Consider the following 26,099-nt stretch of genomic DNA (forward strand, 5'->3'; position numbering starts at 1 on the left):
CTGTTATTTTAATAAGCAAAACTGTTAGCCAATCATAGCAGTGGGCGTTCACTTGCGAGTCTTGAATGTGCCCCGCCCATAAAAACAGACCATTCTGCAGAGAGGGTAAAAAACAGGATAGAAAATAGCCTATTACTTCTAAATTACATTTTTTGGATGTAAAATCACACTGAGATTATAAATGAAACTAAAGAATGCAGTTCATGACTCCTTTAAAAAGGGATCCCTACAGTTTGTCAGAAGCATGATATACCTCCGTATGGCAACCGTCATGGCTTCAGGTGATGTAGCACATGGGCAAATGACCTCTGGCTTCAAACCATGAGCCTGGAATACGTTTAAAAATGCATCACATGATGAAACCGACCCTAAATCAGAAGGAGATGGAGATACGGAGAGATGAAAGGAGTCAAATTGTTGCATATGAATATTAAATGAATATCATCTCCCATGGAGTGTCTGCAGGAGGTCTGGTGTAACTCACAAGGATTGGCTCCGTCAGCAACAATTAGCATGCGCAAAGAAGCCAGACTGGTGTCTCTTTGATCTCTGTGAGCCATCATCGCCCAATGCAGGTCACGACACTTCACCAGGGCAACCCGTGCTATAGACACAAACGTTTTTTATATCAAAACAAATGTGTGTAGATAACAGACAAACATTTGGCCTCGTGTTTCTTGTACCTTTGTGTATGTGAACTCGCTGAACCCAGGAGAGTGGACAGGCCTTCATTACTGCGTATGGAACACTGATGGTGTGGATTCGATTCATCACACTCTGAAATACACACAGATGTTATTGAGCAGATGCCTGGAAACTGCCAAAATTAAATTTCAGCACAAAATCAAAAACTATTTTGCATTGTGACATTACTTTCAAGACAAGCCTAATTTTCAGTTACTTAATTATCATTACTGAAATGCAATGTACATATACTGTAAGTACCCCAGTAATATTTGATGAGCTACCTTCATGCTGATTTGATTAAAAAACATTATCTATTTCATTGTTTTACAGTATTTAGATGTATTCACATTACAGTAATTTGAGTGTTTTTGAGGAGTAAATAATAATGCAAAAAATCTTTTTATTTTATGTAATAATAACAACAATAATAATAATTTACTTTCAAAAAGAATCTTCCAAAAAGGTGCCTTTACATAAATATATGAATAAATGAAAAGTAAAACAATAACAAATAATAAAGTATTAATAAATGGATAAATAAATAAAAAGTAAAACAATAAACACAATAATATATCTTTAATAAATGAATAAATAAATGAATAACAAGGAGAAGAAAAATAATAATTACAGTCATTTTGAGGGTAAAATAGTAATAGTAAATGAAAAAAACCTTTTTATTTTATATAACAAGAATAATAATTTTCTTTTTATAAAATAAAATAATCTTAACAAAAATGTGCCTTATTTCATAAATAAATGAATAAGTAAATAAAAAGTAAAACAACACAAATAATAATAAATTATAAATAAATGAATAAATGAAAAGTGAAATAATAAAAAGAATAATTACATTTTGAGAGGTAAAATTCTAATAGTAAATGCAAAAAAAACGTATTATTTTATAATAATCATAATTTACTTAAAAAATAATTATTTTTATTTCATAAATAAATAAAAAAATAAATACAAAATAATACATTATTAATAAATGAATAAATAAATAAAAAGTAAAACAATAAAAACAATAATATATTATTAATAAATGAATGAATAAATAAAAAGCAAATAGAACAATAAAATATATAGGCACAGATACATACACACATATATTCTTATATTATATTTTATTTATTCTGAAAAAATCCGTAGTATCAGCATTGATGAATCATACACATTTTTGTCACTCACCGTGAGAACTCCATGCCACAAACCCATGTCCTTCTTAAAGTCCAAAACATTCACCAGCGTTTCACCTGCATGCAGACACATTTTATTACCAAACGGCCAGTGCAAGTAAAGCAGCATAGCGAGTTTTTTGGTTTAGTGTAGCTGCAACTAAAGGATGGTGTTTCCATAGCAACAGCATCACTCACCCTCACAGTAGTTACAGGCCTGAGTTAGAGCCTGGCAATGTGTTAACATGGCAACTTTTGAAACCGCAACACCCATCACTGTGCCCTCCTTACTGGCCTTATACTGCATGAGAGAAAGAAAGAGAAGAATACTTACATCAATTCAACAAACACACACATAAACCACGCACATGATCTCACCTCTATGTATGCCGTGTCTGTGTTGGCTGTCGGTATGTGAGGCTGCCAGTCTTTCGAAGGTTTCGTGAGATATTTGGAGTCCGTCACCACCCACTTCAACCTGGGCCAGCCTATCAGAAACCCAACTAGTATTAGATCCATCATAAAATTACCATTTCTGACGGTCTTTAAAAAAGGAAATGGATCATTAATTGGTGTATGTGAAGTCTCTGACCTTTAAACTGCAGTATTTCTCCAGTGGGGGTCTTGGGTAAACCCTTCAAACAGATCTCACTGGTCAAAGCCAGACCCACCCCACAGCTACCTAACAAAAAACCAACCTGGCTGCTCCCAGCATCCTGTAAACACATGGAAATTATTTCAACCACAATAACAATATGAATTACTGGCACTCTGTTTAGATTTGAAAGCTTTGTGTAATATATTATTGGTTAACATGTGACTACCTTTCGGGATAGTGGAACCTCTATGGGCACAGGAATGACTTCAGCCAACAAACAGCCATAAAACGCAACCCAGAACATACCAGGGTCACTATTTGGATACACCAATGCCACCTGGATCAATAAAAAGACATTGCTTACAAATAATTAAAGTGAACCCAGCAGGCACACAACGTCATAAGACGTTGATATATGACCAACCCCTAATGTTCCGACATCAGCTGACTATTTTTTTTTTTTTTTAGGTTGTGTAACCAAAATCCAACGTTAAGTCAACGTCAAGTACTGACGTCAACCCGATTTTCATTCTCATCCAAAATGCAACATCTGTCCGACATTGGGGTCCAATGCCAACCTGACATTATACTGACGTCCAGTGCCTGCTGCGAAATGGCAGCATTTTTTAAATAAACATTGCTTCTAAAAATATATGTAACTCATAGCTAGTCCCGGCAGGATTTCACGATTCTGTGAGTGCAAAATTTAATCCAAAACAAAGCAAATACTGCATTATGTGAGGCAGCTTGAATATTTCTCCTATTTACACAATTTACTATCAAAGCAATAATGCAAAAGCAATATTACACAATAGACAACATAATTGTTTAACTGTAAAAACTTGAAAAGGATTTTTTTTCTCGATTTATTTTTCTATACTCTGTTTTATGGTTAGATTAAATTGTATTAATCAAAAAGCATGTCTAATGAATTGAAATCATTAAACATACACAATTCAACAGCAATTTCCTAAACGTTTAACAAAAACTATATTTTTAAGGCTCTATGGCTCTTTTATTTTGATCAAATTCTGTTTTTCATTAATTTTATGAATTCCATTTTAATTGTTTTATTAAATTTCGATTAATCTTAAATTAAAAAAAAAAAAGTATTATTTCATTTCTTTTTCAGAAATACTGTGCTGTGTATTACATTTTTCTGGTAAATAAATTATGGTAAATAATTTTTCTGGTAAATACTCCTCAAAAACAATGTTGTGATAATTGTATTACTAGTAGTAATACTATTATTACATTAAGTACTATATTTCTGTCACAGTTTCTTCAAATTAAACCAAATTTTTATTTTGACGGGTTGCTGCGAAGACCTTTAAGTTTCTGTTTGTATTTGATATAACGATGGTTTTTCTCAAAAGAAACAGTAAAATGCTCATTAAGTGACTCTCAGAGAAGTTCTAGAGATTGCAGGATACATATTTAAATAGTATTTTGCGGCTAAATATTCATAGTCCATATCGTGTTATTGTTAACTGAAACTAAAAACTGTATTAAAAATGATCATTTAAATAAAGCTGAAATAAAATATAAGAAATGTATATTAAATATTTATTACTATTACAGAAACCAACAAAATAAGATAAAGTACTAAAACTAAACTCAAATAAAAATAAATTAAAGCTAAACAGAAAAATTAATAATGATAAAAGCACACAATAAAATTAATACAACTAAAATTAAAACGAAAACTGAAAATAGAAAAATAAAAGGTAATTCCATAGATGGATAAAAACTATAGTAGCAAATAAAAACATTGCAAAATTATACACAACTAAATTATATTATAGTGCTGGGCAACGATTAATCGCGATTATTCGCATCCAAAATAAAAGGTTTTGTGTACATGATATATGTGCATGTACTATATCTAAAAATACACACACATGCATGTATATATTTAAGAAATATATGTTATGTTTATATATTAAATATATTTAGATATAATATACATATTTTCAAAATATATACAAAATATACACAGTACAAATGTTAGGTTAAGACAATATTTGGCTGAGATACAACTATCTGAAAATCTATAATCTGAGGGTGCAAAAAATCTAAATATTGAGAAAATCGTCTTTAAAGTTGTCCAAATGAAGTTCTTAACAATGCATATTACTAATCAAAAATTAAGTTTTGATATATTTACAGTAGGAAATTTACAAAATATATTTAGGGAACATGATCTTTGCTTAATATCCTAATGATTTTTGGCATAAAAGAAAAATCTATAATTTTGACCCATACAATGTGTTTTTGGCTATTGCTGCAAATACACCCGTGCTACTTAAGACTGGTTTTGTGGTCCATATTATATAAACAAAAACTTTTATTTTGGAAGTGATAAATCACAATTAAGCATTGCCCAGCACTATTATTATATTATGAAGTTATATAATTTTTTACCCGGTCTCCTGGTTTGAGAATCTGCTCATTTTTGGTTCCCAGCTTGTTGAGAAGCGTGTAGGCCAGCTTTACGCTACGACTCCACAGTTTCCCTGTCAATCACACACCAATCACTTAGTCGTGAAGCCCTTTCTCGCCAATTCCAGCATCTGCTTTTAATCAAGATAAGTGTTTTGCAGGTGACCTTGCTCAGTCTTACCATATGTAAGTGTATAAAGTGGTTTTCCTGTGATATCCAGAGCTGTGAGGGCGGGGCTTTTGCCCTGTGTGGCACCCCATCGAGTTAACGCTGCCTGAAGAGCAGGAGGCCAGTTACTGACCACACCCAACGGCTCCCCCTTCACCGGGATTATCTGCCGTCCTTCTGGCTTCGGGGTGTTAGGATCTACTTGAGGAACTGTGGAGGAAGAAACGCGTATTGCTACAGCTTTCTTTTAATGTGTCTGATGTTTTCTGAATTCATTAACGTACCTTCTACAATCTCCTCTTGGTCATCCATGAAGAACTCACTGAGTGGCGGGCGTTTGGGTCGTTTTAGCGTGTTTAGCAGCTGCTGGATCTTCGTGGACACACGACTGGACACTGGAACACCTACACCGGGATCGGGGTCAGGCAGGGTGGGATGAGACAGACGAACAAGCACACACTCACGCACACTTATAAATGAACTGGGAAAGCATAAATCATGACTAAAGCATATCTATGAACGTATTACACTCTTCTACAGTGGTATTATCAGTTCTGGTCCAAAAATGCCTAGATATACAATGGATTAAAGATCAAATTAAATGTAAAATCAATATATACACAATCATTTCAAAGTTTGGGGTCAGTAAAATTGTTATTTTTAGGAGAAAAGTAATACTTTTTTTTTCAGCAAAGTCACATTAAATTGTGATAGTAAGTTTTACAGATACAAATTCAAAGAAGAATAAAAAAAAGTTTCTTGCACCAAAATATGCACCGAATCAGTATATAAGAATGATTTCTTCACAGGATCACAGGAATAAATTGTTTTAAAATATATAATAATTAGAGCTTAAAAATCAATTAATTGCGATTAATCGCATCCAAAATAAAAGTTTGTATTTACAAAATATATGTGAGTATATTTATATATAAATACACACGTACATATATATATATATATATATATATATATTCATATTTATATATGATTTATAATTTACATAAATATAAATTACAAATATATTTTTAATATAAACATGTATGTGTTTATTTATATATACATATAAATATACAAAGTACACACATATATTATGTAAACTAGGGCTGCAAAATAATTAATCATGATTAATTGCATTCAAAATAAAAGTTTATGCTAACACTGTAATATATATAGTGTGTATATATAGTATATATAACACTGTATGTTATACATAAATATACAAATACATGTATATATTTAAAAAATATTTGTATGTATATATATTTATACTTGTATATAATTTATTATATAAATTTAAATATATACAAATCTAACATTTTTTTCTTAATATGTACATGCATGTGTGTGTATTTATAATAAATATACACAGTATATGAATGTAAACATAAACTATTTTGAATGTGATTAATCATTTTGCAGCCTTAATGTAAACACAAACTTTTATTTTGGATGTGATTAATCATGATAAATCGATTTGACAGCACTAATAACAATAGAAAACAGTTATTTTAAATTGTAATAATATTTCACACTATCACTGTTTTACTGTATGTTTTTATCAAATAAGTGCAGCCTTGTTGAGACTTCAAATCATTAAAATAAATTTTACCAATCCTAAACTTTTGAATAGTAGTGTATCTGAATGTGAGATATTTTTGTATTTTTTTTATAAATATTTCTGTATTTTCTACATATTTTTCTAATAGTAAAGGACTTTAGTATAAACATAAGTCCTTTGAAAAGTTGTAATAAATTATTTTATGGTACGTTTATAAGAATTTTTCACCTGTAAAGCAGTTTTGATGTATTATGAAGGATCAGGACTGAGTAAAACCACATGTAAGTAGAGATGTAGGGATGAGTGATCTACTGTTATTTACTTATTTTCCTAAAGAAGTGCAGGGTTTCACTAGTAGGGTTCACATTCTCTCTGTGTAACACATATACAGTATACAAACACAAACACACAATTTCAAAGCCAACCTACAGGACATGTCTATGACCAATCATTACCTCTGCCTACTCTTCTCACTGACAGAGAAAAGCAACATGAAACAAGCGGATAAAAGGTGGAAAGGAACAAAGAAACGGGATGCGATTAATGAAGCAATCAAACACAGCATTCATAAAGACTCATTGAAATGCCCCTACTGAGATGTTTACACAAAGTTCTGAGAGGCATGAAAAGAAAGTTATGAAAAGGAGCTTAAAGATTGACATACATTTTGAGAGTATGTATGTCTAATAGCGCACTACAAATAAACATTTCTCTATTTATCGCTTTCTCTTTTACTCTTTTTTCCCCTGCACACACACAGACACACTCAGTACCGTCTGCTGTCTCCATCATGCTGGACCGGCTCTGTCCTCGACTCATGCCTCGCACCACAGCGTTGGCAGGCAGATCCACACGAGAGCCTCTGGCCTGAGCTTGGGATGGCACATCAGGGGGCCCAACTCCTCCTACTGGATCTGGTACAAAATAACACATATTACTCACTCAAATCCACCGCTACTGAAAGTTTTAAACATATCATACTTTAGCTCTTAAAGTGCGCCTACATCCTACATCATCCGCTGCAACGCCGCTAGAGATTACGGTTTATAAAGTTTCAAATATGGATATTTTTCTTACACAAATGCATCGATTTACATCAGAAGGCCTTTATTAACCCCCCAGAGCTATGTGGAGTACTTTTTATGATGGATGGATGCACTTTATTGGACTTCAAATTTTTAACACCCATTCACTGCCATTATAAAACTTGAAAGAGGCAGGACATTTTTTAATATAACTCCAATTGTATTCATCTGAAAGAAGAAAGTCATATACATACACCTAGGATGGCTTGAGGGTGAGAAAATCATTGGGTAATTTTCATTTTTGGGTGAACTATCCCTTTAAATTTTAAAACTTTTTAAATTGTAATATTATTTTACAATATTATGGTTTTTACCTTATTTCAGATTATAGATGCAGCCTTGGTGAGCATAAGAGATTTCTTTTAAGAACATTTTAAAGATCTTAACCAAACTTTATAAAGTAATTTACTCTCAAATCATTATTTCATGTTAGTTTTATTTATTTATTTGCTAAACAGCTATGTAATCTGTGCCTTTATCGTGAGATAATGTACAGTCCGTTGCTCATTATACCAAAGTAAACCTCTTTAGGGTGCTACAATATTGATTACCCTGTCAGGGTTTATTTTACCTACTGACTGTACATTATCTCTTACATAACTGTCTCTGATTTTATTGTGTCTCATCATCATCGTACATCACTGTTTTCATAATCCTTCATCAAAAACTTTCTCTGCCTCTGTGGGCTAAGGCCGTGTGGGTGGAGAAAAATAACATTAACCAATAATATCAGCCTACTGAATATTCCATTTCAGGTCTGATGCACATAAACAGTTTCTGCAAGGGTGCGAATGGCATTTCATGTTGTCTATACATTCACAGTTGATTACTGGTAGATTTTGTAGTCTACAGACTGTCTATAGTTATTGTCTGCATTTCACACACACTCAAGTTACGTCATTTGCAGAAAAACCACTCTCTCTGAATAAAAACAGTATGAGATGAAGTGTGTATTAAGGTATGAATGATCAGTCCTGAACCACATAAGTTCACCCACTTTAAGAACCTTTTGTAATTTTTCATCACCTCCTACGGACAGACCAATCATGCATAGGCTTTAAAGGAGAAGTTCAAAGAACTTAAGGTTTTTGAGGAAAACATGCCAGGGTTTTTCTCCATATAGTGGACTTCAATAAGAATCAGTGGATTGAAGGTCCAAATTGCAGTTTCAATGCAGCTAAAAATGGCCAGATGATCCCAGCCAAAGAATAAGGGTATTATCTAGCGAAAAGATCTGTCATTTTCTCAAAAAAAAAATGCTTGTCTTGCACTAGCTTTGCAATGCGCATACACATCATCACGCATCACATAATTACGTTGGAAAGGTCATGCGTAGTTAGTTTTTCATCTGTGTGCTTTGGTTAAAAAAGTACACATTTTCTCCTCCAATTTCAAAATCATCCGATATTGTTGTTCTACCTTTTTTGTAAAGGGCGTTTGACTTTTTCTGCATGCTTGCTTTGTAAATACTGGGTCGGTACTTCCGCCTACATCACTGGTGTGTGATTACGTATGTGTCTACAAGCCGCATACAAGATGAGCATTTGTGGTTAAAAAGCATATTTTAAATTGTATTTTTCTTAGAAAATGACTGATCGTTTCGCTAGATAAGACCTTATTCCTCGCCTGGGATCATATAGAGCCCTTTGAAGCTGCAACTGCAATTTGGACCTTCAACCTGTCAATCCCCATTTTAGTCCATTCCTGGAATGTTTTCCTCAAAAAATTTCTTTTCAACTAAAGAAAGAAAGACATGAACATCTTGGATGACAAGGGGGTGAGTAAATTATCAGGGAATTTTCATTCTGGAAGTGAACTAATCCTTTAAACACACAGGTGGAGCAGAGGCTGAGGGATGGGGCATGTGGAGAGGCAATTAATATTCATAACTCACAACAAATTTTACACACACAGGATAAGGTGAAAGACTGCTAACACTCAGTTTTACCTCGTCCTATTCTTCTTACTGACAAGTCACAAAAAAAAACAAATGAACAATAAATAACATTTGGGAGAAGAAAACATAAAAGTCAAACCATTTCGAAATAATAACGCAATGAAAACACATGTAAAAATGGCAGGTTAAACAGCTGAAATTAAAACTTAAAACCAAATGATACAAATGAAAACATCTAAAGTGTATTAACAATGGCAAAAGTAGTGTGGGGTAATTGTGACTCACCGATGCGTGTCTGAGCGAAGGCCTCTGCCAGGGCAGAGGGCTGGGAGTGGGAGTGGGGCGGGTGGGCAAGTGCAGGTGGAGGCGGGACCTGCTGAGACTGAGGCTGAGGAGCCTGGGTGGGCCGAGACTCCCCATGGGAGAGAGTGGAGGAGGCAGAGGAAGAGGTGGAGGAGCCGTGCAGAGAGCTATTAATCCAGGTGTCTGGAGACTGCTGAGGCCCCGTACTTTCACTCGACACGGCCTCATCATCAGAGGAAGAGGAGGAGTCTGGCAGAGAGAGAGAGAGGGATAGAGAGAGATTGAAAGAATAAAGAAAGAACAAGAGAAAATACATTTAAAAACAAGGAAGACAATGATAGAATATGTTTAAGAAACATAATGGTAGGAACTACTTAAAAGATTAGTTCACTTCTGAATTAAAATTTCCTAATAATTTACTCACCCCCGTGCCATCCAAGATGTTAATGTCTTTCTTTTTTCAGGCGAAAAGAAATTACGTTTTTTTGAGAAAAACATTTCAGGATTTTTCTCCATATAGTGGACTTCAAGCAGAGCAGGTTAAAGGTCCAAATTGCTGTTTCAATGCAGCTTCAAAGGGCTCTACAAGATCTAGAAGAAGGGTCTGATCTAGCAAAACAATCTGTCCTTTAAAATTATACACTTTTTAACCACAAATGCTCATCTTGCACTAGCTCTGTGAAGTGTGTCTATGACTTCACGCATTATGTAACCAGTTTGTAAGTTCACATGTGGTTAGTTCTTTGTTTGTGTACTCAGGTTCAAAAAGGTAGGGTAGGGTGAAAAGCTCGACTTTCTTTGCACGTTCGCTGTGATTACATAATGCGTGAAGTAGTGGATGTATAGCTAGTGCAAGACGTGCATTTGTGGGTAAAAAGCATAAAAATGTTGTTTTTGGGGTTTTTTTTTAGAAAACAACTGATCATTTTGTTAGGCATGACCCTTATTCCTTGGCTGGGATCGTGTAGAGTCCTTTGAAGCTGCATTGAAACTGCAGTTTGGACCTTCAACCCACTGATCCCCATTAAAGTCCACTATATGGAGAAAAAACCTGGAATGTTTTCCTCAAAAACCTTAATTTCTTTTCGACTGAAGAAAGAAAGACATTAACATCTTGGATGACATGGGGGTGAGTAAATTAGCAGGAAATTTGAACTAATGAACTAATCCTTTCAGCATTTTATAATGATTTTCCTAAGAAAGGTAAATGTGGATGTCAAAATACCAAACTGTCAATACCAGTAAAATTTCATAAGTTTTGCTACAAATTTTAACATCACAGCAAAAACAAAAGGTATGCTATACATAGAGTTTAAATACATGAATAGATAATAAATATATATTTAAAATAAATATATGTATATATAATATATTAACACATATAATAATAATAATAATAATAATACAATTAATAACTTTTCATTTTATTCCTTAATATTCATATGTATTATAAATGTATATTAATATTTAAAAAAATCATATATGATGATATACTTCCTTACTATATGTGGTACGGTTCTGTAAGTTTAATTACGATATTCACATTAGTGCAATGGTTTATTTGGTGCTTGCAATTACCTGGTGGGGTGCAATTGTCAATTGGTGACTGTACATATGCAGACCGACGTTTGGTTGGCATAGGCAGTGCCATCTTTTCCTCTTTATGCTTGGCCAGAGCTGCCTGAACTGCCTCAGTGTGGATATCTGAGGCAAAAAGAAAAAGAAAAAACTGTGAACAGCCAGTTTTTTTTTCCTTGGACCTCTGCACTGAGATATTAGCAGAAGTTTTATTTAAAGTGACAGGTACAACCTTCAACATCATGGGGTTAAATGCTTTTCTCCAGAGTACAAGACTGATTGGAATCTCATTAACCTGCTTTCTGTACCTAAATATAAATTAGCAACTTTTACATCAGCAAAGCTTTTTAAACAACAGCAGTCACCCATCAGAGTTTTAGTAATGCTTACATAACAAGGCCCTGAACATAAATTATGCAGTGAAATCAACTGATTTAATCTGCAGGACTGATGAAACTGATCTCTGACAACAGTAGGACAGTAAAATAATATATAATCACCTGCGGTGATAAACTGAACAAATGAACAAGCAACCTACAATCAAATAAACAAGCTGCCATATTTCAATTGCCACAAAGCACCAGAAATCCACAATGACACATTTCATCTAGGCAACCATTTTGTCCAAGGATGACTGCCATGGCAGATGACTAAACAGTTCTTGCATGGATGTGGTCAAAGAACAGGAAAATATTACCATCTGCAGCCTCTCTGTAAACCTCACACCCTATAAATCTTAAGTAAACACAAGTCTACATACAGCTCGCAAATTGTAGTTCTATAAGAAAAAGTTTTAAAGATTAAGTGTGACATTTGTTCACTGCTGAAATTTGCAGAAACTATAAGTAACCCATATAAGCTGTAACATCATCATATTTGCTGAATGAAAACTAATGCTGTTTACCAGCCACTATAAAGGCTGATAAAATTAAATGCTTTCGTTTAGTGGCGCTAATGGCAAAACATCACCTCAGTCTGAATATCAGTCACTATAATGGCTAATAAAAAGAAAAAGTAATGTATGTTGTCAGGCTGTTCTAACCCGATCTGTATCGTTCATCTCTAGTCCCACCGCTCCGGTGTGGACGCCGTGTGCGCCGGTGGCGAGAAGAGGAGGAGGACGAGTTCGAAGGGCCAGGTTCAGGTGCAGAGGCGGAGCTTGGACCAGGAGACTCTGCATCATAGGCCGGAGGCGGAGCCAAATCTTTGGAGACAACAAGAGTGAACGTCACGCAAACCAGCAAAGGTCAATGATTACAGATAATGTGAAAATCTATAGTAAAGTCTCTCCAGCACTATAAACATTTCCAACATATCTCACATCAACAACTGTCAATAAAATCAGAGCAATTCATGCTGCGGTCCAATGCATAAACAGTAGAGGGCAGTGAAGAGGGACTCTATATGGAAGCCTTCAACCTCAAGAGGAACAGCCTGAGAAGATGTTTCATAACCACATTATCATATGAGTCAGTGGACAACTGAGAAAAACAAGGAGAGAGAGATAATATGGCTGAAAGGAGATGGAGGGAAGAGGGGGTATGAGCAGGGATATTTTTGTAGTTCTTACTTTGTGTTTGTGTCAAGTAGGGTGCTAAAACTTTGGCCCTCTTCTTCTCGTATCCTTTTTGTGTGATGTCACCTAAAAAAGAGAGATAATGTGATTACCAGTTGAAAACAAACAGCATGAACTCAACATTTGATACATTTTTGGTCGAATGTCTTGCAAAACACTTGTGGTTGGACAAGACACACATCTTTCCACTTCATTTCTGTTCAAGCAGTGGCCTTCCAAAAAGTTTTCATACAGTTCAAATGAAAAAATGACTCTTAAAGGGATAGTTTAGCCAAAAATGAAACTTCTGTCATTAATAACTCACCCTCCTGTCGTTCCAAACCCGTAAGACCTTCGTTCATCTTTGGAACACAAATTAAGATATTTTTGATGATATCTGAGAGCTGACTAAAGTCATTATTTTTGTTTTCTTTGTGCGCAGAAAGTATTCTCATAGCTTCATAACACCACTGGTGTCACATGGACTATTTTAACTATGTCCTTACTACTTTTCTGGGCCTTGAAGGTGTCAGTTGCGCTGCTGTCTATGCAGGGTCAGAAAGCTCTTGGATTTCATCAAAACTATCATAATTTGTGTTCCAAAGACGAACGAAGGTCTCACAGGTTTGGAACGACATGAGGGTGAGAAAGGAATTACAAAATGTTAATTTTTGCGTGAACTAAACCTGTCAAAATAGTTTTGGAGTGCATTTCTTCTGTAACCCAACCAAGGATGTTTATAGGGAAAGCTTGTAATTTTGCTTTGTTAAAAAGAAATTATGACTACAGTTGTAAATGACTGTCAACATATTAAAATAACTGTGATTATCTTATGATTTTTGTGCAGGTATACACTAACGTTCAAAATATTAAAAAAAACTACTACAACATGGATGCACTGAATTGATCAAAAGTGATAGCAAAGACATTTACAATGTTACAAAATACTTCTATTTCAAATAAATGCTGTTTTTTTAACCTTCATTCATTAAAGAATCCCAAAAGAAATTGTCATTATCAATTTTACTGTATTTTTGATCAAATAAAGCCTTATGCATGAGAAAACACTTTTGAAAACATTTTTCAAAAACACTGTAAAAATCTTACTGACCCTGAACTTTTAAACAGCAGAGTATATGCACTGGCATTGTAGTAGTGGATTATTAATAATGATAATGCTACATAATATCTGGTAAAACATGAGTTCAAAGGAACACTTTTTAGCTGTTGATGGAGGAGGTTTGGAAACACTGGTTTAGAGAAACCCAAACACCCAAATCCTTAAAGATCATCACAATCTTACATTCTAACAGCCAAGCCGATTTGTGTGAGTTAGTGCTGGATTCAAGTGTGCACTTGTGAGTGTGAAAAAGAGCAGAATGTGTAATCTAGTGGGATTATGCAGGATGGAGAGAGCTTTGGTTATGATACGTGAGCAGCTCAAGCTCATTTCAACACATCCCCTGAAGGGGAAAGATTTCAAAAGAGATAACACAAAAATACTTATTTTAATCCCATAGAAATCAGATTAAGTGTTGACAGCAAACAGCACAGAATCATGAGTCAGGCCACTAAACAAATCATTCTTTCAAAAACCATTTTCAACATTAAAAAAAGGAAAAATAGCAAAAGAAGAGTCAACTCCCATAAGTAATGCATGAGGACCGAACCCAGCTGCACCATGGGATATTTTTAGCTTCACCAGACTGTTATATCACATGTAGCTATGAAGGGGGTTGTGCATATGTGTATGTTCTGTATGCATCTTTCAGTGTTGTGTTTTGAACTGCAGACAATTTTCAAGACAAGTAAATGAGCTCTTCTAAGTCAACCGCAAACTAGAAGGTTTTATTGATGGCCTAAGGTGGTCCACTCCACACTGAGGCTCACAGATTGTGGTTGGTTGTTGGGAGAATGATGATAATGTGAAGTGAGTGACAACAGACTAAGGCAGAAATCTACATTAAGCTTTGACCGCTCACTCACTCATACACATGACATGACCTAAAGTTAGACATGAACAAACACTGTCAGTCTAAATCAGTAATTTCTTATTTAAAATGTAAAATGAACTTTTATTTTAAATTCACATTTCCAAAGTCTAATTCAAGCACACTAACCTGTCCTGAAACAAACCAAACTGTACAGGCCTTGCATTGTAAATCTTATTTTAACTAGTATCAATGCAATAAATCCACTTTATAATTCAACATTCATCAAAAAATCTAATCCAAATGCTTTTCTAATATGGATCCTTAGCCTGAACTGAGCTGATATCTGAATGTCAAGAGCAAAATCTATTTAATCACGACAGCACTTATATTTGCAAGCAATTATGGGCAAACGTCCTATGACAAGTGACCTTTTTCAGTACACCACTTATTTTCCCATCTCTGGCATTTTCCATGATTTAGTTTATGCATACATAAACATCTACTGGCAGGCATGCATACACACAGACAAACACATGGGGATTTTCTTGGCCCTGAGAGAAAGGAGGTGAAGGAGAACCACACTCCTTTAAGAGATAAAGCTACATTAGTGTTACAGTTTGACTACATTAGCAAGATACAAAAATGACTAGAGATAATTTTAAAAAGCTCCTCTGGCAACCTAAAAATGTTTTTGTCATTCTTGTATAAATATACATTTACATGCATATCGATATTAAACATCAACATCAAATACCCATTTTCCACAAGGCATAATTCTTTAGGGTCTTCATGAAATATCTGCAACATACTTTAGTTAAGATTCCTCAGTGGTCTTGTATAAACACCCTTTTTACCTTGTCAAGAAAAAGCTCTGTTCACAACGACCCATTTCTGTGCATGTCTCTTTAAATTATAATAAGCTACTACTGACTCCACCCCCTCTTCTTTTTTTTGTGTATTTGGTGTCACATTACCATCAAAAACAAAAACTAATTGTTTAGGAGACGTTGTCGTTACAGCTGCTCGAGTGTGGAGAAAATGGCGGACAGTTTACAACTGGCTGAGGGCCGAAATATGCTAATATGGGACTGTCCATCTGTGGTGGGCAGGGCTTAAGCAATATGACATCATACTGCTCAGAAAATCAAAACGAAGAAGTTTCATTTTTAGGAGGATTAAAAAACAGGAGTGAATGAATTTTTATCATTCGTAGGGTGCTTGTGTCCACAGTTTGCTAAGACATTTAAATGCAAACCATGTAAAAGTGAATTTTGCATCCGATGTTCCCTTCACCTGAGAGATTAAAATGGAATAATGGCTTTAGCAAATAAATAAACACATTACCATTCAAATATTTGTGGTCAATAAGATTTCAAATTGAACTCATGACAAAAATGTACCTGTGGGAACTTTTTTGCAAAACGCGAAATACATATTGCCATGTATTTTTCGTGACATATTCAATGTGAAATGAACACTGTGTGGTGCTAAATAAGTGTTCGTTTTCTTCCCCGGAACAGATGAAGTTCTGACTGTAATGCTTTGTGACATTTTAAAATAATGTACCTTTTGCACGACACCTAAACCTACCTGATAGTACAAACAAAAGCCAATTTGACGTAAAAACACAATCGCAAGCATGCCATTACTTTTTTGATTTCTCACCTTTTAGTTCTTTCATCGCAAGTCATGTGTTTTACGGGATTCGTTCCCAAGGATTCTGCATCGTAAGTCTAATTCCGTGCTGGCTGGGCTACCAAGAAAGCTGTGACCATAACTGTGTACAAAAATGATTACAAGTGCTCGCTGTTTTACTGCCTCTAGTGTTTATTTCTGTTGGAAACTGCATTGATATGTACTTAATTCTACGTATTTTCCGTCTTGTGAAAAAGTTCCCTCAAGTTTGTTTTCATCATGAGATCAGGTAGCAAGATTTTTTGGAAAGTACTCTTTTACACTCATCAAAGCTCCATTCAAAATACAATAAAAATATAATTGTGTAAAATATTAATAATTGATCATTTTACAATGTAAAACAATTCTTTGCTATGATAATATACTTTAAAGGGGTAATCGGATGCCCATTTTCCACAAGTTCATATGATTCTTTAGGGTCTTAATGAAAAGTCTGGTTAAAAATTCTCAATGGTAGTGTAAAACAACACCCTTTTTACCTTGCCAAAATCAGCTCTGCAAAAATCATCCCATTCTGGTCGAGGCTGCTTTAAATGCAAACGAGTTCTGCTCGCCCCGCCCCTCTCTTCTCTCTGTGGAGTGACGAGCCTGTTTACTTTAGCCGCATTTAGCTGCATTTAGCCGGTAAACTTTCTAACTAGAACGTTATTAGAAAAGGCGATCGCAAAGATTCATGAAAAAAACCCTTATACTCAATTTTGCTGTAGGTGAAGCTGGATCACGAATGATTCGCGCGAACACAGACGGAGATATGAAGAGTTCAGATGCAAAACCAGCTAAAAGCCATCTTGAAAATGAGATAATGATACTGTGTGAATGCTCTTGACACATATTATATGTCCATCAAATACTTTTACTTCAAACTCGCTAAAATACCAGCCTCAGCCCAATCAGAAGTACCGGTACTTACATAGAAACCTATACATCTGAGCCTGATAAAAATGCATTTTTTAAAGAAAGACATCAGATGGATTTAGGTGCGTTTGCATCTGAACTCGGGAGATCGGGAGGCGCATTCACTTCACAAACAAACATAATCCACTGCATCTTCAGCGGCTCAGATGTCAGGAGTAAATGACCACCACTATGTTGATTATTACATCCAGCAACACAACACCTCAATCGCTCAATTCTTGTCTAACTTACATCCCTGCTCTGGCATCAAAACGTGGCGGTTGGACTGTTACAACTGATCTGAGGTAAGATGCTCATGTCAACCAACTATGGTGGGAGTGGCCTCTGTCGGTGTGATGCCACAACGACAGGCATCTGAGATGGACTCGATTTGAAAAACGGAATATTATTTTTACAGGAAACCACTGCATGGATTTTATCATTATAAAGTAGATGTGTACATACACTGCCAACACACATTAATGTTCAAACAGCATGTAAAAGTGAACATAGCATCCGATGACCCCTTTAAAATGTGATTTATTTCTGTGTTGGCAATTCTTGATATTGCAAAAAAAGCTTGTTGATGTTACTGGTGTTACATTAGGCATTTCTGTAAAGGTAATTACAATAGAGCAATAGAGCCATCTAATCCCTTGGTGACTTTCTGTACGACAGACATGCACACCAGCTGCTCAGACTGTGGGAAAGTTGGATCTGAAGCAGGAATATGTACGTGTCTCACTGTCTAGAGTGTGTGTATGAAGGAAAGAGCTCTCTTTCTTTGATGGACAAACATCTTTTTCATTTTTTTTCCTAAATTGACTGTGACTGCAACTGAGAGAGAATTTGGCTTGTTGTTTTGAAAAGCATTAACTTTCCCTGGCTACAAAGTTTTCAGATACTCATATTTACCCTCCCTCTGGTGTGCTGCATCACTGGCCCTAAAACACTATGACACAACAGAGCGCTCACAATGACTTTCACTCAAGACACAATACGGCTATCTCTCCATTGTGTCCCTACACACATACACAGCCTCGGTTAACCCATAACCAGATGGTGACTCACCATTCAGCAACTGCCAACACTGTATCACACTGTACTCAAGTAGAATTTCATTGCCCTCCTTCCCTGTTCTTTTGTCCACATCCAACATTCTGTCTTTCCTTACACACGCACACACATGCACACACACATTTCCTTTCCCTCTGGATGATGTCATGTTCTCCAGTGCTAAATCTTCTACCCTATGACATGGTTTCCTGTTCTGCTGAGAATATAAAAACAGACTGTGAGAGACAGGGAGAAACACAGACAGACAGACAGAGAGTGACAGGGTAAAAGACACAACAGGGAGTTCAAATCATTCTTATCTGTTCTTGAGTCTTTCTATATTATACAACCGACAAACCGGCTTTGAAAACCTGCTCGTGGAAACAGTAAAGTCAGGGTTACCTGGGTGTGTGCATGCAGGTGACAACAAGACTCAAATTACCACTTCACACACCTGGGAACATGCCTTGTCAGGTGTAACCTTCCTAATTCACTTTGTAACACAGTATATGGGGATGATCTGACCTGTGTTTACAGTGTGCTTTACTGTGTGCAAGTGCAAGTTAAAGTGCTGTCAAACCTGAAGAGGTGTCCAGATCAGACTAAATCAATCTAAAATAAAATTTTAAGCGCTAATAAAGATTTTAGGACCCTTATGATTTTTTTTTTTCAATGAATGGCATTATTTTTAGGCACAAGCGATCTGACCAATCATAAGGCCAAATCCACCATTCTGTCTGACAAACAAATCAGACAGAATAGTAGATTAACTTTGGTGGACTTAAACTTGAAACACTGTGTGTACTGACATCTTTCCACAGATTAAATAAAATACGGTCTGATGTTCATTAATGGGTTTTTTCATGCTTTAAGTGAAGAAGAAAAGACGATCGGTTCACGTGGCATTGATCACAACACATTAAAGGAGAAGTCCACTTCCAGAACAAAAATTTACAGATAATGTGCTCACTCCCTTGTCATCCAAGATGTTCATGTCTTTCTTTCTTCAGTGGTAAAGACATTATGTTTTTGAGGAAAACATTTCAGCATTTTCTCTTTATAGTGGAATGCTTTGGTGCCCCAAGTTTGAACTTCCAAAAAGGGTCTTATCTAGCGAAACGATCGGTTATTTTCATAAAAATAATACAATTTGTATACTTTTTAATCTCAAACACTCATCTTATCTTACTTTCCCTGAACTCTGTTTTTTTCCGGTTCATGACAGTTATGTCGAAAAACTCCCATCTTATGTTCTCCCTCAGCTTCAAAATCGTCCTATATCGCTGTTTTACCTTTTTTGTTAAGGGTGTTTGATCTTCTTTGCATGTTCACTTTGCAAAGACTGGGTTGGTACTTCTGCAGTGATGTAGGATGATTTTGAAATGATTTTTGAAGTTGAGGGAGAAAATACGATTAGGATTACACACTTTCACACACACACACACACACACACACACATACTCTGTATTTAAGTTTAAAGGGGTCATCGGATGCAAAGTTCACTTTTACATGTTGTTTGAACATTAATGTGTGTTGGCAGTGTATGTACAAATCTACCCTATAATGATGAAAATCCATGCAGCGGTTTTTAATTAATCTGTAAAAATAATATTCCCTTTTTCAAGTCGAGCCGTTCTCAGATGCCTGTCGGTGTGGCATCACACACACAGAGGCCGCTCCCACGATAGTTGATTGACATGAGCATCTTACCTCAGATCAGCTGTCACAGTCCGACCTCCATTGTTTCAATGTTGGAGCAGGGATGTAAGTTAGACAAATATATCTTTGACTGAGTGATTGAGGTGTTGTGTTGCTGGATGTAATAATGAACATAGTGGTCATCATTTACTCCCGACATCTGAGCCGCTAAAGATGCAGTGGATTACATTTGTTTGTGAATGGAATGCACCTCCTGATCTACATAAATGCGTCAATGTTCGTGCAAATCATTTGTGATCCAGCTTCACCTACAGCAGAAGTGAGTATAAGGGTTTCTTTGTATGAATCTCTGCAATCACCTTTCCTAATAACATGCTAGTTAGCAAGTTTAGCGGCTAAACGTGCGGCTAAAGTAAACAGGCTCGTCACTCCACAGAGAGAAGAGAGGGGCGGGGCGAGCAGAGCTCATTTGCATTTAAAGCAGCCTCGACCAGAATGGGATGATTTTTGCAGAGCTGATTTTGACAAGGTAAAAAGGGTGTTGTTTTACACAACCATTGAGAATTTTTAACCAAAGAATATTATAGGCTTTTCATTAAGACCCTAAAGAATCATATCAACTTGTGGAAAATGGGCATCCGATGACCCCTTTAATATTTTAAGTATATGTATTTATAAGTACATTTATTTTATATTTATTTAATCGTAATTATTTAAAATATAATTTAGAATTTATTTCTTTGTATAAATGTACTTATGCATGCACACACACACACAAGTTTACTTAGCTATCTAAATGGGGACATTACATAGACTTGTTTTTATATAAAGATAATTAACCTACCTAAACTTACTCCTCACAGAAAACTGGATTTTTACAATTTTAAAAAACTTTTAAACTTTTTGTTAGGTTTTACTCACTTTTGGGTACAAATTTGTCCCCAAAATATGGTTAAGTAGGTACTAGACACACACAAACAGATACTATACCACAAGAACTCGACCTAAGCCAGCAAGCAACCACCTAGCAACCACCCAGAACATCCTAGCAAGTAGCAACCACCTAACTTTTGCACTTTTGTAACCACATAGCAACACTTACAACCCCTAACATTGTAGCAGCAGGATTTGTGCAGGAAAGCACCATTCACATTGTTCTCAGCTATTTTTACAATTATGTTGTGACACAAAAATTACACACTTCACCTTTCAGCAGCCCTCTAATAAAGGTCATACTGTGTGGTGAGTGTGTAATACGGCTTAATGGTTATTATGTTATACTGTTTTTACTGTTCTTGTGGCATATGGGCTTCTTACTGCTTTTAGCTTTATTCGTTATGAATGAGACCAGCCTAAGGCGAACTCTACTGTTACCATAGCAACTGTGACTCTAAATACAACCCACTTAAATACATACATACACACACCAATACAACACGAAAGCCTACTCACATGAGAAATTATTTATGCGTGTTCGGAGAGATTATTTTAGCCACAATAAAAGCACAGGAATGTTTGAAATTGCTGAGTGAATGCATGACCAGAAACAGTTTATGCTGTCACAAACACACAAATGTCCATCTTCAGTTCTGAAACGTCATTACACAGGTGAGAAACAGAACTGTAATATACAAATTATTACTCATACCTTTCTTAGTCACATGCTCTCTAGTTAATTGTTACCTATGGAGGCCTGTTTCCATTACTGAATAAAAAATTAAAAAATGCAAATGCAACTTTTTATCTCACACTTCTGACTTTTGCTTGCAATTGTGAGATCCCATCTAGCAATTCTGACTTTTTTTCTCAGAACTGCATGATATAAACTCACAACTGTGTGATGTACACTTGCAATTTAAGAAAACGTCAGAACTGTGAGCTGAAGTTTTCCGCAGAGTTGGAAATTATAACTCGCAATTGTGAGTTTTTGTTGCACAGTTCTGAGAAAAGAAGTCAGAATTGTGGAATATAAACTTGCAATTGCAAGAAATAGTCATAACTGTTTATATCCCACAATTCTCACTTTATAACTTGCAATCCTGACATTATAACTCACAATCGCGAGTTTCTATCTTGAAATTCTGAAAAAAAAAAAGTTTTTTGGATTCCATTTTTTTTTCTGTTTTAATTGCTCTGTTTTAATGGTTAAATTAAAAATATTAATCAAAAAGCATTTTTTAATTAACTGAAATCATAAAACACAATTTAACAGCAATTTAATAAATGTTAAACTTTGGACTCCATTTTAATGGTTACATTACATTTTTAATAATAAAAAGCATCTCTACTTAATTGGTTTTTATTACAAAAAAAAATTATTATTTTATTTATTTCTCTTTTTTTCCATAAATGTATATACATTTTTTTGGTAAATAATTTTTCTGGTAAATATTCCATAAAAAAATATTTTTAATTATAACTGTATTAGTAGTATTAGTATTATAATTACATTAAGTAATTAATTTCTGTCAGTTTCTTCAAGTTAAACCAAACTTTTATTTTGACGGGTTGCTGTAAAGACCTTCAAGTTTCTGTTTGTATTTGATATGATAAAAGTTTTTCTCAAAAGAAACGCTTAAAATGCTCATGTGACTCTCAGAGCAATTCTACAAATAATATTTAGGGCATTTTTTAGGGTATAATCACACAACATTTCTTCCATTTTTTAAATTGTAAATCCCCTTTGTTTGACCAAAAAATAAAGTTTGTTTATTTTTCTTGAATTTAAAAGATACATGAAATTAATGTTTTATGCCTTCATTTGATAACCAGAAAATTTCTAAAGAACTTCTGAGGGGGAAAAAAAAACTTTCATAAGGTTATTTTAAGAATAAATTTGAATAAATTAAGTATGTATTCAAATAATTAGACATGCTAAAACACATAATTTTATTTACACACAATAAAGCAAATGGTGGGGAAAAAACAAATCATTTCATAGGGCCCTAAACGTTTTGTAAAACTTTTAATTAATTGATTTGAAATTGTATAAGTTTCATGATTTTAATTTATCAGACATTATTTTTAATTAAAAACATTTCATTTAACCATTAAAAAGGAGTTGAGAAAAATGTAAACAGAAAAAACGGAATCCTGAAAAATTAAAACGGAATTTGAAAAAAAATTCCACATCACGAAAATCATTAAGGCCCATAGAAAAACTCTTCTCACTGACTGAATTTGTGTCTATGTGTGTACTACAAGTAAAGTGTGCATCTCTTTTTTTCAGACCTGATGTCCATCACAGACCGGTGAATAATTCAGTTTGCGAGGAACCCATATCGCAAGCATTGCAAAAGATATTAACTATTAACATGTCCTGTGTGACGTGCACTTGAGAGCGAGCTAGCTAGATGAACCAGGGTTTTTTTTTTTAAAACAAAGGAGACATCAAGCAATCACATGGTGGGAAAGAGGAGAAAACAGAGAAGAGTCAGTGGGAGAGACAGCACAACATGTCAGAAAGCTTGCTGTGAATCATGGGTAAATGAGTGTTTTGCTTCCCGATGCTCTGTGACCTAGATTAGAGTAATCTCTCACTCTCTGTGTTTTGTCCCTAGGTCTCTCTCCCCCACTCTATCTCTTTCTCTTCTTTTCTTTACAACTCAGAAAGCCTGCCTGTCCTCCTACAGTCACAGTAGGCGCTTAAGCTACTAAGGTTACCTGAACAGATGCACACAATCAGATGCATTATACAGCTGGTCCGAGCCTCCTTAGTTTAAGTATATGCTGACCAGCTATGGAAGAGGATTTCCACACACACACATACACACACAGCTCATTTGATCAGCTTAAGAGCATAAAAGCGTCTGAGTATGTGCTGGGAATTCAAGCAGAGATCACGACTGCTCAGCCCTGATGCTTTCAATGGTGCTCATTGTGTGTGAGTGTGTCACAACCTCCTATCTCCACCCCTCTTCCTCTGTCACAAAGACACACGGACACACAGAAACAAACTATTTCATTCACAACACACGTACATTACAAATAATGAATACAAGCTGTTGGTGGAGTCTCTGAAGAACTGTCATCTTAAAAATCATCTCCTGTCTTGTTACTGTAAACAAATACATGCACAGAAGTAATTGCTTTAACACTATTTATATGTACAAATAATAAATATGATATAATAAAAAAAATAATAAAATAAAAAATATATATAATAAATTTAGGATGTTTTTCCTTAATATGTATAATATACAGGGCTTATAAGAGTTTATTATAAGTTTTTTATTATGTTATCATGTTTTATTGTGTTAGTTAGCTGCAGGGTTGCCAGGTTTTCACAACAAAATCCACCCAATTGCTACTCAAAATTAGCCCAAAAGTAGCCAAATCAGTTTCAAGGGAGTTTACTCAGGAAAAATCACCTTACGGGGGGTAAAATACACATTGTTTGGTGGGATTCCTCTGGTAAAATTAGCATTCCAGGAGCTAAATATTTATTTATGTTTATGTGATTGGGTTCGCTTCAAACTGCGGACATGAAAAACAACCCACAGGCAACCATGTTAAAATAGCCCAATTCTGCGGGAAAACCACGGACTTGGCAACACTGGTTAGCTGTTTTTTTTTGTTGTTGTTAATTTTTACTTAAGCAAAATAACACAACTGCAGTTTGATTGAGATTAACTGGAATGCACAATGAGAAAACTTTTAGATTTTTTTGAAAATTGTTAAAAACAGAGTTACCTGTTAGTTCATGTTATTTCTGCTGTCTAAGGGGGATATTTTTATTTTATTATTATTTTTATTTTTTTTTTAATTATCATATGGATATTATATGCAAGGGTATTTAAAAAAATAAGACCTATAATTTACAGGGATTGACAACAAGAATAATTTGACTGCTAGCCCAGGAGAAATGTAGCATATTATATGCAAGGATATTATTTGTTTTTATTAAGCCTACTTGTATAATTTACAGAGTTAAACAATAAGGATTTTTAATTTCTGCTGGCACAGGAAAATGTAGCAATTTTTAGCTATGTATTTATAAATGTATGCATATTGTATGCAATGATATTTTTATTTATTATTATTTTTAGGACTTTTTTTATCATATGAATATTATATGTAAGGATATTTTTATTCAAAATTAAGACTATTTGTATAATTTACAGTGCTCAACAATAACCATATTTTGTCTGCTGGCCCAGGAGAAATGTAGTAATTTTTAGCAATATATTTTTAAATGTATGCATATTATATACAAGGATATTTTTTATTTAATATTAAGCCTGTTTGTATAATTTACATGGTACAACAATGTTTTTTCCCCTGCTGGTACAGGAAAAATGTAGCAATTATAGCTCTATATTTATAAATGTATGGATATTATATGCAAGGATATTTTATTTATCATTATTTTATATTAAGGACTTTTTATCATATGGATATTATATGTAAGGATATTTTTATTAAAAATTAAGCCTATTTGTATAATTTACAGGGCTTGACAAAAATACTGTCCGCTGGCCCAGAAGAAATGTAGCAATTTTAGCAAAATATTTTTAAATGTATGCATATTATATTCAAGGATTTTTTCATATAATATTAAGCCTATTTGTATAATTACCAGGATTCAACAATAACCATTTTTTTATGCTTGCACATACATAAAAAATGTAGCAATTTTAGCTACATATTTATAAATGTATGGATATTACATGCAAGGATAGTTTTTTTATTTATTATTTTATTTTAAGGACTTTTTTATCATATGGATATTATATTTTAACAACATATTCTTATATATATATTTTATATGTAAGGATATTTTAACAACTAAGTAAATGCACTGTGCTATAT

At 34.5% G+C, this 26,099-nt stretch overlaps 1 protein-coding gene across 5 annotated transcripts in view; it reads right to left on the reverse strand.

The window, feature by feature from the left end:
* Nucleotides 1-26,099, reverse strand: part of dip2bb (disco-interacting protein 2 homolog Bb) — a 46,435-nt gene that overhangs the window by 16,840 nt on the left and 3,496 nt on the right. For 2 of the 5 annotated variants that reach the window (XM_051112266.1, XM_051112262.1), the window contains exons 2-19: nt 13,066-13,137; nt 12,538-12,699; nt 11,496-11,621; nt 9,900-10,166; nt 9,666-9,683; nt 7,406-7,546; nt 7,088-7,105; nt 5,356-5,475; nt 5,084-5,281; nt 4,885-4,976; nt 2,687-2,797; nt 2,455-2,578; nt 2,241-2,350; nt 2,061-2,163; nt 1,876-1,940; nt 684-777; nt 485-604; nt 254-368 (exon numbers count right to left, since the gene is read on the reverse strand). In XM_051112266.1, coding sequence (XP_050968223.1) covers nt 254-368; nt 485-604; nt 684-777; nt 1,876-1,940; nt 2,061-2,163; nt 2,241-2,350; nt 2,455-2,578; nt 2,687-2,797; nt 4,885-4,976; nt 5,084-5,281; nt 5,356-5,475; nt 7,088-7,105; nt 7,406-7,546; nt 9,666-9,683; nt 9,900-10,166; nt 11,496-11,621; nt 12,538-12,699; nt 13,066-13,137 — 2,056 coding nt within the window. The remainder of the gene's footprint in view (nt 1-253; nt 369-484; nt 605-683; nt 778-1,875; nt 1,941-2,060; nt 2,164-2,240; nt 2,351-2,454; nt 2,579-2,686; nt 2,798-4,884; nt 4,977-5,083; nt 5,282-5,355; nt 5,476-7,087; nt 7,106-7,405; nt 7,547-9,665; nt 9,684-9,899; nt 10,167-11,495; nt 11,622-12,537; nt 12,700-13,065; nt 13,138-26,099) is intronic. The other 3 variants (XM_051112267.1, XM_051112263.1, XM_051112265.1) reach the window with 2 other exon arrangements.

The sequence above is a fragment of the Labeo rohita genome, chromosome 6, assembly GCF_022985175.1.
Source record: "Labeo rohita strain BAU-BD-2019 chromosome 6, IGBB_LRoh.1.0, whole genome shotgun sequence".
Classification (NCBI taxonomy): domain Eukaryota; kingdom Metazoa; phylum Chordata; class Actinopteri; order Cypriniformes; family Cyprinidae; genus Labeo; species Labeo rohita.